Genomic DNA, 18,395 nt, shown 5'->3' with positions numbered 1-18,395 from the left:
TGATTCTGTAGACATGTAAAGGACTAATAACTTGAATAAATATCTAAATAGTCCAGACAATCAAAAGAGACATCTTGGAAAGTCATTTGAAAGTGCTATAGTGCTTACCCATATTAACCTCCACTTCCCCTACGCCGTTTCGGTTCTCCTTGAGCTCTGTTGTCTTTATTATGAAATACTATATATGTTTTGATTTTTTATATTCTTTTGTACAATAAAACAATATATTTTTATAAGGGCTTGTGTAGAACTCTTTTTATATAAGGTATACATCATTCAAAACATAACAAACAATTTTTTTCAGCAGTGGCACCTACACTCTAAAAGAGAGTGCCTAAAATACTAGTGTTTTCTCAAGAGGTTGGTGGAGAAATGACTGCGTTAAAATGATGGCATGTGAAATAGTGTAGGGGGGTTGTTTTTCATTAATATCCTTTTGCAATGTCTGGGCACTATTAAGGCTACAATTACAGCTAACAAAATATGATAAGCATAAAAGAACATGCTTCGACTTTAGTTTTTTTGCATCAACTGTGAACTTTTTATTTTCTCATAGGTTTTCAGATTTGTTTTCAAAGTAAATGTTAGTTTATGTATATAAATATGGTTTCAAGAAAAGAATTCATGTCCTCAAAACATACATACTTTGTCTAAATGAGCCAGAGGAGAATTAGAGTTTTAAAAAGACAGTAAAAGACAGTAAAAAGGAAACTGCTTGTGTCCTTAAGGGATCAATTTATTTTGTATGTAATAAATGGATAATGGTTATAGATTACAGAAACTAAACACCTCTTTAGCTACTTTTCAGTATTATGTTTTTTCTAAAGCTATTGTATGCAGAAGACTATAATTTGCTCTTTTTTGTCTATACGTTTACATGTAGATGGTGAGTTATATAAAGCTATTGCAGTTTCGTGGTTCAATTAACAGTTTCCACATATAAAAATAAATATTGTTTTCCTTAATAGAGCCAATGGATATCTGCGTATATGAAGGGAATCTATATGAGGTAAGACTATATAATAATAATAATTATTATTATTATTATTATGCTTTATTTATAAAGCGCAGACAGATTCCGCAGCGCTGTACAAGATGAACATTTTCAGATAACGACAAGTACAATACAGCAATTGACATACAGATACAAGAGGAATGAAGGGCCCTGTTACCGCAGGAATTTACAATCTAGATGGATTACTAGATTGTAATTACTTTTTCTGCTTGAAAGTTATACATTCAGCAAATATGATTCATTTAAAGCATGCAACCTATCTTGGCAGGTGGGGAAATTTATCTGGACAGAAGAGACATCTTGCAAGACTTGCCAGTGCACAGACAAAAAGGATGTCAAGACTGGACTTAATGTTGTCAGCTGTGAAAATGTTAAATGTACAGCCGATTGTCCGCTAGTAAGTATTTGAACCAATTTAATATTAGTTCCACTGTTCATTTCGATCTTGTCAATCATATCACACAGGCCATTCTTGTGCCTTTTGAACTATGTCAGTTATCAAAGTAATGAAAAAACATAAAAGGAGACAGAAACACACAGAAGAAAGCCCTGCGTTCAAACTCCCATCACTCTTGGGCGTCAGCAACGGCTATAGTGTTCATCAGCCCAAAAATACATAGAACAAACACCAAAAAATAGTTACCTGCGCACTATCCCAAACACCTGTGCTTATTTAGACAAATGGAGGTTTTTAGTTTCACTCCAATGGCCATTTTTACCTTTAGCTCACAGCAGCGAGGTGAGTTGTTTAGTGTAGGACTCTCCTAAGAGGTTTGCCGTGACGTGGCAGACGAGCTTCCATTTTAATGGCCATTGGAGTGAAACTAAAAACCTCCATTTGTCTAAATAAGCACAGGTGTTTGGGATAGTGCGCAGGTAACTATTTTTCGGTGTTTGTTCTATAAAAGGAGACAGGCTGAGCCCATTTGCTTCTACATAGATTTGGCCAAATACAGAATTGTGCCATATGTACCCCCAATTCACAAGCACTGACAAACCCTTATGTTACTGATATAGTATTAAATATTTATACCCTTCAGTGTTTCCTCCACTTAAGAAGAATAGGTGTTGCTATGAAATGTATTATTTGTCCTAACCTTATTTACTCCATTTAATCTGTATCATTGAACAATGTTCCAAACCTTTTTCTGCAGGGATTTGTCTATCAAAAACCTGACAATGATTGCTGTGGCCAATGTGTGCAGGCATCTTGTGTTGCAAAAGCCAGTGATGGGACTCTACAACTTCTGCAGGTATCTAGTTTTCTTGACCGTTTAATGATAATGTCATACACAATGAAATAGATGTGTTCTGAGTTGTCCGTTCATAAGATTCCATACATTTTAACCTCTTCAATCCTCCAGGACCAAAGATTTTTTTTACAATGTTTGCGCCAGGGACCAGACCGATTTTTGTGTTTTTTCTTCAACTGTAATTTCTCTCTTTCACAATTAGTGCATATATATTGTTTTTCAGCACAGGCTTTCATTTGAAACCTTATTAAGATATGTAATATATTGCTTTGTATGAATAACATTTAAGAAGGTGGGAGAAAATGAAAACCCTTTTTTTCAAAGTTTTGTATGTATATAAATTGTACACACCTAGAACCAATGGGAAAATATATATTAACTTCCTGATTTGGTATCCACCCAGCGTGCCCAGGATTTTGATCTATTTTGGCCATTATAGGCAAATATTGCAAGGTGCGTATCATGTTTTTCAAACTGCATTTTTTTCTAATATAACATCGTGGGCCAATAACTGCAACAGTGGTCAACGATATCAAACACCACACTATGAGCAGATAAACCCACACTATAGCATTTTTTGAGAAAAACAAATTAACCCTTTAGGGTCAAATACTGCTGATCAGAGCACTGATCAGCAGTGAAAGATATACCAAAAAATATTTTATAACAAATTGCGCTCTCTCCGACTCAAATTCCTCTCTCTCCAACTCACAACCACCAGTGAGGAGGAGAGAGCCATGGTAATATAGATAGATACAATGTTTATAAACACTGTATCTATTTGTCATTTTTCAAAGGCATGCACTTGATATGCTTTTAAAGCGATCATGGGCATGGAAATGTGAGGGAATGGCTGTAGAACGATGGGTCGGGTTACTGAGCGGTTGGATACAGCCTCCCCCTTGTGGTCCTGGCAGGTACGTCTGCAGTCTTGAATGGGTTAAAATAGAATTTGTTTAATAATAAAAAATTAAACAAACATTTAAAAGATCTTTAGCTCTGTATTCACATTTATTACATCTTTTAAGTCATTACAAAATGTTTAAAAATAAAAGCAATTTATTGCTTAGTGGACAGTTTTATTGGGCTAGCATTGAAAAAAGTAGTAATTTCGATTAAGCTTTCTGGACCCCAGAGGGACTTTTTCTTCTTAAATACTTATACATTAATTCTCCTCATTGCAACCATCCATGTATTCCAAATTCCAGCCTGGAGAGTCCAAGTACTTTGCAGGTGACAACTGCACCATGTATACATGTGATGTCATCAACAAACAGTTCACGTTGACAACTCTGAAAAAGATATGCCCAGACCATGATGAAGAGGAGTGTGAGTCTGTGAGTTTCCAAGCATTTCTTTATTTTGATCTGAACTAATATTACGACGAGTCCTTTGTAAGGTAAAATTGAACAGCAATGAAAAGAAATAGCTTGACACGGTTTTTATACAGTTAATACAATTATGTTGTTAAATAAGTTGTTTGTAATGTTTTTTTGCTTGTATATTGTATAGGGGATACTGAAGAAGACACCTGATGGTTGTTGTAACGTATGTCAAGGTAATATGTGTTTATTCAATAAGCCACAAAATTTTACCAAAATTTCACATAAATGATAAAATAAATAGTGCTGGTCTGGTTCACTTTTATATATTTGTTTATCATAAAGCTGTCCAAATACCTGTATTAAGAAGTATATAGCAATATTTAAATGGTTCACAGGTAGATGTGGTTTTATTTAATTGTTCATATTACCAAAGGCTGATGTCCATCATGCCATTACAGGAAAATGGTTGGGCCAAAACATGGGGTGAGCAGTTAGACTGTACAAATGGGAACAGAAATGAGCAAATATGTGAAAAATGTTTTTTCTTTTATAATAATTATAATTATACTTGTTTCTTATGTTTCTTGACTACAGCAGCAACATCTTGCAGAGTCCAGAAGAAATTACGTTTTATTTTATATAAAGGATGTGGTGCCAATTTCTCACTGCCATTCTGTGAAGGAACTTGCTCAAGTAGTCGGAAGTAAGTGCTAGAGCAGTGTAATCGTCTCTGATGGGGAATTACATCCATGATGTGTGCACAGAAACACTGTAAGGACAAAAGTATTGGGACACCTGATCATTACACCTTTGGGATGAACTGGAACAGAGATTGTGAGCCAGGCCTTCTCATCAGTGCATGGCCTCACAAATGCTCCACTGAATGAATGGGCAAAAATCCACACAAAAACACTCCTACATTTTGTGGAAAGCCTTCCCATAAGAGTGGAGGCTGTTATAGCTACAAAGGGGGGACCAACTGCATATTAATGTCTATGTATTTATAATGAAAGTCCCTGTTGGTGTAATGGTCAGGTGTCCCAATACTTTTGTCCATGTAGTGTATTTTCCTTGGGAGTATGCAGCCCAAGTGAGGGTCATAAGCTTTACATTTAGCCACTTCATCTTATTTCCAATGCTTCAAATTCAATGAGTCAAATTCCTTGGACTTATCAGTAGATTATTATTAGGTACATACAGCACCTTAATAACAACCCAAATGCTAAAGAAAAATAAAGAATAAAAGAAAATAGCAGCCAATCATGAAAAAAAAACTTATTACTAAAAAAGACATAGTAGAAAAGTTCAATACTAGAAATAGGAACAACAGTTTCCGAAAAACACTTACATCACCTTGGATGGCAATAGTGAAATGTTGGGAGAATTGAGGGTGTCTGCTTGTTATTAATTTCTTGTAGGTACTATGCTATTTTTTAGGAATATTATTGAATATGAACAAGTATTTATTACTCAGTTTTGGTGTGCAGCTTATATCTTATATCCCCTGACAAAGCTGTGATTAACGGGAAACACATTAAGTCTGGCCAACCCGTGGTTAGGCATAGATTTTGGAACCAATCTTAATGCTTGTTAAGGCTACTAAAGCAAAAACAGTTCAGAGCATTGCTATAATTACACACAGGCCCAGAGTTTCATGGGGACCCAGTCATTCTAAGCCCCTTTTTATTGTCTAGTGGGAAAGCTGTGGATCTTAGGCTTGACTTAACAAGGTTAAGGACTATAAAGGTTTCTGCACACTGTTTTGAAATCTTAAAGTTCACAGTTGCTGACTAATATAAATAATTGCCTCTGAGACTATAACAAGTAGTAAAACGTAAATGCATTTTCTTACAGATTCTCAATGAACACACTCGCGATGGAAGGCACTTGTGTTTGCTGCCATGAGCTGGAAACTGACCAACAAGAGATTAAACTCACTTGCCCCAATGGAGAGGGTGATATTCTTTTCAATATAACTGTTATAAAGAAATGTGGATGCATTAGCACAGAGTGTGAACCCTAACCTCTAACTCCTACAAATGATCTTAAATTCTTAGTTACAGAACCTGAAGACAAGACCATGAAAGACTAGAAACTACCTTCTCAGATATTGTATACAATAAAAACATCAATAGCACATTATGTGGCTGTAAAAGCAACATAGTTAGCAACGTGTGTTATTATGCTTGCCATATCTAAGAATAGTATATATTATTTCATTAACTGCTTAGTGCACTGTAGAAATCAGATGAATAGAACTTCTGTCACTGTATCTTTCTTCCTACAGAGCAAAACTCGTTTTGGTGAAATGGTGAAATAAATATGCTTGTATTTGTTACGAATTTAAAAATTGATTATCATGCCAAAACTCAAGTATACTCTTCATCTTTTTTGTACTTTGTTTTCTATGCTGATTTTCAGCAGGGTCATATTACCTTTTGGGATTTAAGGAAGGATATTCCTGAAATAAAAGTATAGCCACAGTATCTGTCATTAATGGGGGCTTTGGAGTACAAGTAATAGATTGAAAACATATTTTGCCAAATGTTTCCACAAGGTCTAAGGCATCAAGAACTATTTCTGTTGATCAAGCATGTTGCATCTTAGTTATAAAGGACAACAGGGGCGTAACTAGAAACCAAACGGCCCTGGTGCGAAAATTGCCCTAGGCCTCCCCCAACAACTGGTATGAGCCATCATTGACCCCAAACAACTGTCTGTGCCGTCTTTGCCCCTTGCTCCCTTCCAACATACACTCTGGCACATATATGCAGACATGCTTACACAAGTTACACACACTTACTCATACTCACTAATACATTCACACACACAATTACACATGCATGCTTGCACACATGCACACAATTAGACACCCATGTTCACAAACACCCACAAATAAACATCCATACTAGCTAGCTAACAAACAAACAAAAATTCCCGCCTGGTGTGGTCCAAGTCAGAAGGGCCCTTTCTAAACAATTTTGAAAAGGCACAGGAAGATAAGAAGGAGGGATACTTAACGTCAGTGATAGACAAACTGACAGCCAACTTCATCATATTACAAAACCATTCCCAACTGCATTGAGAGGATAAAACTTAAAACATCAGTCTGGTCCGGTAGTAACGATAGCTTTATGTCTATCTCATGTATGTTTACATTCCCGCACTGTATTAGCCCTTACCACTCCTCCTGGGAGACTATTCCAGTCATATCCTAATCTCTCAGTAAAGTAGAACTTATTTACATTACCTCTAAGCCTCTGAACATCTAGTTTTAGACTATGATATCTTGTTCTAACATTACTCCTCTTTTTAAATAAGTTTGCGTCTTGTACTTTGTTATATTCGTTTATGTAGTTTAACCCCTTCACAACAAGCCTGTACTTGTACATGCTCACGATGCAATTCATTTGAGTCAAAACCCGTACATGTACGGTCTGCTTTCAAATACCTTGTCAGGACTCGGGTGATCAGGTCAGGTAGGAGCCCATGCGCAGGGGATACTTGGGGTTCAGTATGTAACCCACGGTGCATGATTATGCAAACAAAGACACCACAAACAGAAATCCAGGTAATGCAGTGTATTTCATGTATATAACAGGACCAGCAAATAAGGGTAATATAGTCTAAGCAAGTAACCGGACGTATGGCAAAATAAAATACAGGTAATAAGTCTTTTGGCAGGGAGCCCGCTTGGAAGGGCACGACAGACAGAGAGCCCGCTTGGAAGGGCACGACAGACAGAGAGACCCCGCTTGGAAGGGCACGAAAGGCACACAGCCCGCTTGGAAGGGTACGAAAGGCACACAGCCCGCTTGGAAGGGTACGAAAGGCACACAGCCCGCTTGGAAGGGTACGAAAGGCACACAGCCCGCTTGGAAGGGTACGAAAGGCACACAGCCCGCTTGGAAGGGTACGAAAGGCACACAGCCCACTTGGAAGGGTACGAAAGGCACACAGCCCGCTTGGAAGGGTACGAAAGGCACACAGCCCGCTTGGAAGGACACAAAGCAGGGAGTCCACTTGGAAGGACACAAAGCAGGGAGTCCACTTGGAAGGACACAAAGCAGGGAGTCCACTTGGAAGGACACAAAGCAGGGAGTCCACTTGGAAGGACACAAAGCAGGGAACCAGGAACAGTACAGGTGCAGAGCCACAGCAGGAAAGTCCATAGACTTCAATACAAAGGCCCTGACCGAAGGGCAGGGCAGGTTCATAAAGGCAGGGTAATCCAGATAACAAGGCCCAGCTGGATGTAGACTAGGGCTCAACCCAGGTAACAAGGCACACCTGAGTTCTGAGTGCTCCAGAGGGTGGTGAGTGGCCACTAGTGGTTGCAGATGTAAACACCACAGGTATAAAAAAACCATGGTTCAGGCAGCGAAAAATTGGTTCCTGACAGTACCCCCTCCCCAAGGAGCGGCCTCCGGGTGCTCCTGGGACTGTAGAGAGGCAGTATCAAAACCTGTGGTAAGAATTCTTAGCCCTAGCACGTAGAGCTTTTTCAAATACGTGCAGGTCCTCCTTTCTTACTACAGTTCCGTTAGAGGCAATGAAGCAGTCTGAGGAAAGGTCATCTGCAGTGCAGTTGTAAGACATAGTGGTATTGGATGCTGGATGCATAGACATGATGGCACTGTTCCATACTCTCTCTTTCTTGGCTGTCCATGCACCAGGGGTCACGAAGCTGCCCTGTACCCAGGGCACCTCTGGGGGCAGGGGGGTAGTACCCGAACTGCACTGGTTCAAGGCTGGAGTGACAGGCTTAACAGACTTCTGTTCACGCATCTGTTGCTCGTAATGGTTAAGTTCTTTACTATGCACAATCGTCCCGTCAGATGCTAGGATGTAACCAGGAGCCCCTAAGGAGTGTTTTGCTGTTTGGGGTCTATGATTCTTATTCCTGGGAGTAATGGGAGTGGTGGTCCCAACTGCACAAACAGCCGTGGGGTTATCAATTGCGGGTGTGTCTGTTGTATCAGCAACAGAAGCATCTGAAGACACGCTGTCCATATCAGACCAGTCGGTTTCATCAGAGATGGTCTGGAGGTCATCCGACATGGCTACAGATGGCGCAGAAGTGCCAGGTACTGTGGATTGGTTAACCCAAGGATCACCAGGTTGGGGAAGAGATAGGGTGTGCTCCAGCTTTGATGCGTTGCTGTTGTCACATGCAGGTTCCTGGGCCTGGGGTTTGTTGGTGTGGGTTGCAGTGGGTTTAGCTGGTTTCAGAGGACATTGGGTGATCCAGTGTCCCTTTTTGCCACAGTAAAAGCAAGATTCCTCATCACGCCTTTGTTGTAATTCGTTTGTGGTAAGGGGTTCACGTTTCCTAGATTTCCTAGGAGATTCCTTTTTAATACTGGTAACAGGCTTGTTGGATTTCTCAGGTGATGTAGCAGGTGTAGGTGAATGGTCTTCATGAGAGTGATTGGAGTTGGAGTCCCAGATTTGCATTAATGATTTGCACAGTTCAAGCAAGCATTCTCCTATCACTTTGATGACTGAAAGTAACCCCGCTGACTCCTTGTAATGGCCTTTGTATTCTGTCAGGACTCGGGTGATCAGGTCAGGTAGGAGCCCATGCGCAGGGGATACTTGGGGTTCAGTATGTAACCCACGGTGCATGATTATGCAAACAAAGACACCACAAACAGAAATCCAGGTAATGCAGTGTATTTCATGTATATAACAGGACCAGCAAATAAGGGTAATATAGTCTAAGCAAGTAACCGGACGTATGGCAAAATAAAATACAGGTAATAAGTCTTTTGGCAGGGAGCCCGCTTGGAAGGGCGCGACAGACAGAGAGCCCGCTTGGAAGGGCACGACAGACAGAGAGCCCGCTTGGAAGGGCACGACAGACAGAGAGCCCGCTTGGAAGGGCACGACAGACAGAGAGCCCGCTTGGAAGGGCACGACAGACAGAGAGCCCGCTTGGAAGGGCACGACAGACAGAGAGCCCGCTTGGAAGGGCACGACAGACAGAGAGCCCGCTTGGAAGGGCACGACAGACAGAGAGCCCGCTTGGAAGGGCACGACAGGCACACAGCCCGCTTGGAAGGGTACGAAAGGCACACAGCCCGCTTGGAAGGGTACGAAAGGCACACAGCCCGCTTGGAAGGGTACGAAAGGCACACAGCCCGCTTGGAAGGGTACGAAAGGCACACAGCCCGCTTGGAAGGGTACGAAAGGCACACAGCCCGCTTGGAAGGGTACAAAAGGCACACAGCCCGCTTGGAAGGGTACAAAAGGCACACAGCCCACTTGGAAGGACACAAAGCAGGGAGTCCACTTGGAAGGACACAAAGCAGGGAGTCCACTTGGAAGGACACAAAGCAGGGAGTCCACTTGGAAGGACACAAAGCAGGGAGTCCACTTGGAAGGACACAAAGCAGGGAGTCCACTTGGAAGGACACAAAGCAGGGAGTCCACTTGGAAGGACACAAAGCAGGGAGTCCACTTGGAAGGACACAAAGCAGGGAACCAGGAACAGTACAGGTGCAGAGCCACAGCAGGAAAGTCCATAGACTTCAATACAAAGGCCCTGACCGAAGGGCAGGGCAGGTTCATAAAGGCAGGGTAATCCAGATAACAAGGCCCAGCTGGATGTAGACTAGGGCTCAACCCAGGTAACAAGGCACACCTGAGTTCTGAGTGCTCCAGAGGGTGGAGAGTGGCCACTAGTGGTTGCAGATGTAAACACCACAGGTATAAAAAAACCATGGTTCAGGCAGCGAAAAATTGGTTCCTGACATACCTGCAATTGCCCGATTACAGCATCCAAGGAAGCCTCCACGTGAGGCTAGTAGTGAATATTGGGAGGAAAGCCCTCCCCCAAAAAGAAAATGGCAGCTACTGGACCACTCAACAAAGATGGCGGTGGTGGTCAGCAAAAAAGAGCTAAGGAAGCGATCAGTAACCGCTTCCTAAGTGTAAACGGTGTTGCTGACATGTCTCAATATCAAGGCATTCAGCAACACAACCCCCATACCCAGATTGCCTTGTGATTGCTCCAAAGAGCAACCACAAGCACCATCACTGACTGACACACCTATGAGTTCACAGAGGGTCTACCCAACCCCTCCCGAGAACTCTCCTGTATTTAACTATGCAAGTCAATGGAGACCAGCTCACTAATATATAAAAAAAAATTCTGAGCAAGTCCTAAAATTAGCGCTATAGCTTCATAGAAAATTGCATGGAAAGAGTTAAAATATTGGCATTTTAAATGCCTAGGGGGTGCCTTGTTTACAAAATGTATAATTTGATGGGGCTGGCTTCAAGGATCTCGCAAAAATAGGACATGGGCACAGATTGACCAGATGTTGAAATTCCAAAAAATGCACACGTCACAAAGGTGGCCTTTTACCTCCCAAATAACCCAACAAACCCATGCATGTGGGGTATCATTGTACTCAGGAGATGGAGATGTTGCTGAACAGATATTGAGTTGTTGTTGTTTGAGAGTAACATATACCAGTAGCTGCAAATTCATGCCTAAAGTAGAATGCATGTGGGAAAAGATACACAGGAAAATACTATGGCAAACTGTGACAAAGGCTGGTGGTAACAGCATTTGAAATTCCCAGGGGTGTATATTTTTCAAAACTATATGATTTGATGGGGAAAATTGAATTGTCTGGCTTTAAAGATCTCTGAAATAGGATATGGGGGCAGAATTTTCAACATGTCAAAATTTAAATGTAAAAAAATGCACACCTCTCAAATGTGGCCTATTATCCCTCAAACAACAGTGGGGTATCACTGTGCTCAGGAGATGTTGCTGAAGACATATTGTGGTGTTTGAAAGTGACATATACCAGGAACGGTAAATTCATACCTAAAATAACATTTGTGTGGAAAAAAACAAACACAAACAAAACACAGGTGGTAAGAATTAGTGCATAGAAAGACTTAAAATACTAGCATTTGAAATTTGACACGGGGCAGTATAACCATATTTTGAAAAAAAAAAATTTAAAATAGGAATATGTTACTTGTACTTATTACCCTATAATGTGCAAAAAAACATTGGGTATTTCTAAACTCATGACAGATATTAGAATCTATTTAGCAGGTATTTTCATTTGTTTTTGCAGATGAGTAAAAGATTTTTCAAATAAAAGTAAGAAAACATCCTTCTTAAAAAAAATAACACACATACATCCCTTCGTAAATGCCAGAGGACATCATTGATGTCGCACCTAGGGTTCTGCAGCCACATACCAGTTCCCTGACGTAGCAGCGGATGTTGTCCAGCTCAAAACAAAGTAACAACCTGCAGGCCCCCTGGAGCAGGTACGGGACATAACAGAACATAGAAATGGGCAGGATGCTGCAGGCTGGGAGTAGGGAAGCTAAGCAGAGTACAGGAGAAACAGAAATGTAGCAAGCAAGGGGGGAAGAGCAAGCAAGGGGTGCAGAGCGAGCAAGGGGGGCAGAGCGAGGAGCAAGGGACAGGGAGGCTAAGCAAGAAACATAACCAGACAAGACATACATGATACAGGGCACAACACAGGGCAGGGAACAAGGCAAGGAACACAGGGGATGGAGTGAGGAGCCAGAATCCTCGGATGCTTCTCCTTTAAGCAAGGATAGGACAAATTAACTGGGACATGGGGAGAGGAGAGAGGAACCGAACGCCTCAGGTGCTTCAGGGAAAGGAGGGCAAGGTACATAAGAGACAGACAAACATGAATACAGGAACTAGCCTAGGACTATGTGATAACAATTGGAGATTCCGTCACATCATATGGCCATAGTATGCTTAGCCCACCACTACGCCAAAGTACTCCAATGACGGTGGGTCCTAACACTAAAACCTGCCTACAGAGGTACTTAAACTAAACATGAAACCCAAACACATATCACAGAGACATACCTGTAGACTGCAGACTGAGACAAACAGAACACACAGGTGGGGCACACCTTATAAAGGAAACAGAGCTAAAGCAAAGAGCAAGACTGGCATCAAGGGATCAGAGGTACAGGACAGAGCATAGGGAAATACAGGAATGGATTACTGCAAAGGGAGAATTATAGCAAGGATTAGGGAAACTGTAGCAAGGACAACCACAGTTGCTGTGCTCATCGTTTCCGGTGTGGTGGCACCCCTCAGATGAGCAGCACCCGGGGTGGACCGCCCCCCGCTAGATACACTAATGGCACGACGGCCGCATTCAATCCCGCTCACAGCCGCTTATTTTTTTAATTTGCGGCTGCTTTGAATGTTCGTCTGCCTGCCGTCCGACCGGCCCACCGACCCTAATTCAGGACGGCTCCTCCTATCCCCCTGGCAACAGAGACATGCCCTGGGTACCAGGAGGTATTTAAACCCTCAGCAAAATACATTTAGTGCTAGGTTATTGAGCCTTTGTGCAGAGATATCCAAGCGTTATTACACCTGTCCCAGGTTCCTGGTTCCTGTTCCCACTCCTGTTCCTGATTCCCAATTACAGATAACTCAGTATATGACCTTGGCTATCCTTTGACTGCGCTACCCGCAACCAACCTCGACCTCGGTTCCCTCCTTGACTTCGACTTGTCTACTCCTCCTGTTGTGATGCTACGGTACCACTTTTTGGGTTCTTGCCATTGGTTTCCATCTTTAAATACTGCAAGGTTATCCTCCAGACGTGACACTAGGACATGATCTGAGATAATGATATGTTCTAAGGAGCTATGCTTGATTTAAGAAATAAGAGAGGGTGTAACTAAAAAGAAGTCTATCCTGGAAGATGTACAATGTGCCCTGGAGACGTGTGTAGTCTTGGGTAATAGGGCGAGCAGCTCTCCAGGGGTCTAAAAGGCTCAGTTTGTGTGTAATAAGTCTGATATCTTCTGGCGCTTCAGTCTGTAAAGAACGAACAGGTCCGAATCTGTCTAGTTTACCATCTAACACTGTATTGAAGTCACCTCCCATAAGGATATCTGAAAAAACAACTTCAGTTGGCAATTCAAACAGTTTACCAAAGAAATGATGATTAGGTGCATTAGGGACATATACATTGACCAAAATCACACTTTTGTCGAACAATATAAATCTTTTTTTCCAGTGCGTTTCCTGTAAGAAGATGACCTGTGACTTAAGTCTCTTAAGGTGACTAGTGACTAATTTACGCTTCACCGGAGTGTATAGATCATTAACATTCCAGGAACACAACCTCAGGGTATGAGGTAGTATGAAACTGTTAGGCCCAGTGTTTTGAATTCAGTGCAACATCAGCCATACCCCAGTTTAAAAGGGTAACAACCGAGAAAGTTAAACAATAATTGGGAACCCCCATCTCCCAGCGCCTGGGGGAAGCCCACCAACAAGACCAGAGTGCGACTTACGGGGGTCTATACAGATGACTGTAATGACCCAGAGCGCCCATTGATGGAATTGCAGGAGTCACCGTGCAAGAGCGGAGACACAGGACCATATGCAGGGTAACTACACTTCCTTGAGTGTTGGGCCATCAGGATTGTGTGGCTACATACCAGGACGCTGAGATAGCAGCGGGAGGTATCCAGTACAGATAACAGGACAGGGCCGGACTGGGATACCGGTCCGTGGGTCGGGCGGCCGGCAGACCAACACTCAAAACAGCCACTAAGCGGCTGCGAGCGGGATTGAAAGCGGCCTAATGAAGTTAAGGGGGCTGGCGTGCACGCACCGCGCCGGCCCCTTTAACTTCATGAATGCCGGCCTCCACCCGCTGCCCTCACCGGACACCAGGGAGTCAGAAGCAGTGGTAAGTCGGGGGGGGGGGTTATATGGGGGCATAAGGCTTTTCTGGAGGCAGAGAGACCCATGATATGGCTTTTAACCCCCTTTATGCCACTCTGCCTCTAGAAATGCCTTTTAACCCCCTATATGCCACTCTGCCTCCAGAAATGCCTTATAACTGGGGGGCAGGTTGGCAAATAAAAGGAAATAAAAACAAAAAAATATATTTTTCTCAATCATAGCTTTTCTTAAATATGAAAAAATAGTTTACATGAATTAATAAAGAAATAATGTGATCACTGTTTTGTTCCAATGAATAAAATGGAACTTTTCCATCAAAAATTTTTTGCAGTAGCAAATGTTTTAATTCCATTATGTCTAATGTATTAAATTTTTTAGGACCTTTTTAACACTTTTGCTTTCTGGCATTTTAATACAAATAATGTGATAAAAAGAATGTTTTATAGTTATTTGTATGGCAAATAGTGTGACTCGGGTATGTATAAGGGGTGCGTGTGGGTATAAGAGCTCGACTGCGAGATAAACTATATAGTTTCCAGGGCTGCTTTTCAGCCCCTGTGCGGCCCTGTAACAGGATATAGAGATATCTGGCAGCTAAGGACAGAAAAGGTAGGACAAAGCCAAAGGAGTAGAAACAGGTTCCAGAATCAAGAATACAGGTTACAGGGACAGGCTACACACAAGATCTGACATAAATAAGACAGGACACCCCTCTGCCAGGGCACAGGACAGTACACCCCTCTGCTGGGGCACAGGACAGGACAACAGAGTACAGGGATGACAAGACTCACCAAGTTACACATGACAAGACTATACAGAAATAACAGGACTAAACAGGATAGACTACACAAGGACATGAATAGAATCCCTTTCTAAGATAATAAAATTGGAGATTATGTCACATATTATGGCCATAGCATGCTAAGCCCACCACTACACCAAAGTACTCCAATATATTGGTGGGTCCTAACACTAAACCCTGCCTACTGAATTACTAATAAACAAACTAAACATTGAATCTGAACACATATCAGAAAGACTTACCTATAGACTGCTGACTGCGACAAACATAACAAATGGGTGGGGCATAACTTATAAAGGAGACAGAAGCTGAAGCTAAGAGCAGAACTGGAATCAAAGAATCGAAGTTCAGGACAGAGCACAAAGAAATCCAGGAATGGATTGTAGCGAGACAGAGATATGCAGCTCCGCAGCCTTGATGGGGCGTGACACTAATGTTAAATTTGGACTGACCATGACCACAACAAAAATAACAAGAAAAAAGGGAAAACAACAAAAACTATAAACAAAACATTTTGAACTTCTAAATTTGTGTGTCTCCCCAGACTTGCCTTCTGCAGAAAAAGAAAGGAAAAAAAATAAATTGGTGAATGCCAACTATCTCGCACCCACCTCCAACACAAAGGAAGCAGTAGTGTGGACGGTCTTTGACCCGAACAGTCACAGGCCCACAAACTAATGTTCATGAGTCGCTAGTGATCTGGAGAGAGTGTGCCAAAAAGACCTTAGCTTCCACCAGTGCAGTAAAGACATGTGTGTCTACCACCCACGATGCGTAGTTTCGCAGGATATAGCAGATTGAATTTAATCTTTGCCTCATAAAGCTGCTTGCATAGCGGAGTAAACTCCATACACTTGGCCATAACCTGTGCTAAAAAGTCTTGAAAGATTAGTATTTTCTGAGAGTCAAGCATGAGATCAGGACATTTTCTATATCCAAATAGAATTCTTTCCTTGTCAAGAAAATTTAAGGTGCGCATAATCACTGGTCTGGGTTTAGCATGAGTATCCTTCCTTTTTGGACCCATCCTGTGCGCCCTCTCAATTACCATAGATCTATCCTTTGAGTACAGGAGAGTCACAGAGTCCGTCAGCCATTCCTGAAAAGTTTTGATAGGTTGGTGCTGATCTATTGATGAGGTGCAAGTTGTTCCTATGGCTGCAATTTAGTCTTCAATCCTGTTCAGCAAAGTTTGAGTTGCCATGGAATTCTGCTTTGGAGTTTCCTGTGTGTGGAGTAAGGCATCATTATCACTGACCCTTTGCTCTAATGCAGCAGTTCTCAACCTGTGGGTCACGACCCCTTTGGGGGTCGAACGACCCTTTCACAGGGGTCGCCTAAGACCATTGGAAAACAAATATTTCACAATATATAATTACATATTGTGTTTGTGATTAATCACTATGATTTAATTATGTTTAATTTGTAAAAATGAAAATACATCCTGCATATCAGATATTTACATTACGATTCAGCAAAATTACAGTTATGAAGTAGCAACGAAAATAATTTTATGGTTGGGGGTCACCACAACATGAGGAACTGTATTAAAGGGTCGCGGCATTAGGAAGGTTGAGAACCACTGCTCTAATGTGACAATTTAGCTGAATTTGCTGAGATTTTAGCCAAGGTAGAATCTATTTTAGAAGACAGTTCCTGGGACCTACAATCAAGTAATAGCCATATCACCTTGGCCACCTCTGCTGCTGTTTCTGCTGCATCATGAGAAGCGGAGGAAATCGGCAAAAACGGTGGCTCTTCATGAGAGGGCGAGGAAGGCGAAAATGCATCTGAAGGTATCTCCCTCAATTTTGATTTAGAGCTGTGGGAATCCTTGGCTAGTTTATCAGTAGCCTTACCGGTAGTTTTTCATAAGGCAAAGAATATCCTTAGTAGGGAGAGGCTGTCAGTACACCAGCTCCAGCCCAGGCAAGAGGTCTGAATATATGTGGTGAGAGAAGCTGCACAGTGTGCCAGAACTGCTAGACACACAAGACCACCACAACTGCAACTCCTGCTGTTCACTAGAGCAAAGAATACTCTGATATGTGGAAGGTAATTTAATAAATTAAGTTGTCAAGGAGAGGTACACTCCATGTAGACTCGATGCAGTATCCTTAAGCTTTCACAAGATGGTAGTATTCACTAATGATTATGTAGCAAATACACCCAGCACAAACAATCTCCCAGTGTCCCCTGTCCCACGATTTATTTTGTTTTAAAAAACTGAAAGAAGCCAAAGCATTATGCGATGAAAAGTAGCATTCAGTGTCTTCCTCCCTGGCTCCTTGCACACGGCGTTAGGTAGAGAAAAATAAAATAGCGTTGAACAAATCCCTGAAAAATACATTAAACTGTGAAGATAAAGATCCTTTATCAGCATACTTGGGAACTTCTGGGCTCCGGCTACCCATAGCCTTCCCTTGCGGTACGAGGCCAGGACTGCACATTGACGTTGGTGGGCAGTCCCACTGGCGTTAATGGGAGTTCCCGCTGACGTCGGCCACGTTCCCACTGACGTCGGCTACGTTCCCACTGACGTCGGCCACGTTCCCACTGACGTTGGCCACGTTCCCACTGACAGCAGCGGGAAACACCCCCATTTAAAGGAAAAATGGGCGGGGAGCGGGGCGTGTCAAGACCCTGTGACCCGGAGGATTCAGGTCTTGACCAGGAGAACAGGAGGAGCAGCTCTCACCGGGCAATCTCCGGGTCAAACCCGGAGAGTTCCCAGGTATGTTTATCAGTAGCTTCTAAGGGGCAGGTTGCATAAATGTTATCTGGCTCAGTAACAAGCCAGAAAGGTGCAGACCTTACCCGTGTCACCTCCCTGTTACTTGCACTGCGTGTCCACAGAGGTTCATGATAATCAGGCCAAAGAGGGCATCACTCCCGCGTGGTCCCAGGCTGTTCGCTACCGACAGCCTCTGTATGTATATATACTGAATATATATACCAAACAGGTGAACAAAACCATGTTCACATGTATGGTATATATACTAAAAATAACATGAATCATCAAAGTTAAGTAGGTGCCAAAAAAGGTATGAATAAATGCATCAATAAATATCAAATATATATATATATATAAGGTGGGTGCCTACAATATAATAAATTATATCAATTATTTCATAAATGTAATACATATACCATATTTTTCTCTGAAAAATACCCCTCGTCTTATATTCAAGGTGGTCTTATAATCGGACCTCAAATAGAGGTCTCACTACAAGACTAAGATCCAGATTCCCCACAGAGCCGCAGA

General features: G+C 42.2%; 1 protein-coding gene across 1 annotated transcript in view; it reads left to right on the top strand.

Moving 5' to 3' along the window:
- The first annotated feature begins 8,652 nt into the window (after positions 1–8,652).
- The window catches only part of LOC149275195 (mucin-5B-like), a 57,026-nt gene continuing 47,283 nt past the window's right edge, over positions 8,653–18,395 (top strand). The window contains exons 1-3 of the mRNA XM_089504896.1: positions 8,653–8,680; positions 13,055–13,166; positions 13,890–14,027. Of these exons, the coding sequence (XP_089361022.1) occupies positions 8,653–8,680; positions 13,055–13,166; positions 13,890–14,027 (278 nt within the window). The remainder of the gene's footprint in view (positions 8,681–13,054; positions 13,167–13,889; positions 14,028–18,395) is intronic.

Source organism: Sceloporus occidentalis, unplaced genomic scaffold (genome assembly GCF_023333645.1).
Source record: "Sceloporus occidentalis isolate IW3139 unplaced genomic scaffold, rSceOcc1.0.p SCAF_295, whole genome shotgun sequence".
NCBI classification, from domain to species: domain Eukaryota; kingdom Metazoa; phylum Chordata; class Lepidosauria; order Squamata; family Phrynosomatidae; genus Sceloporus; species Sceloporus occidentalis.
This window is presented reverse-complemented; position numbering and strand designations above follow the sequence as displayed.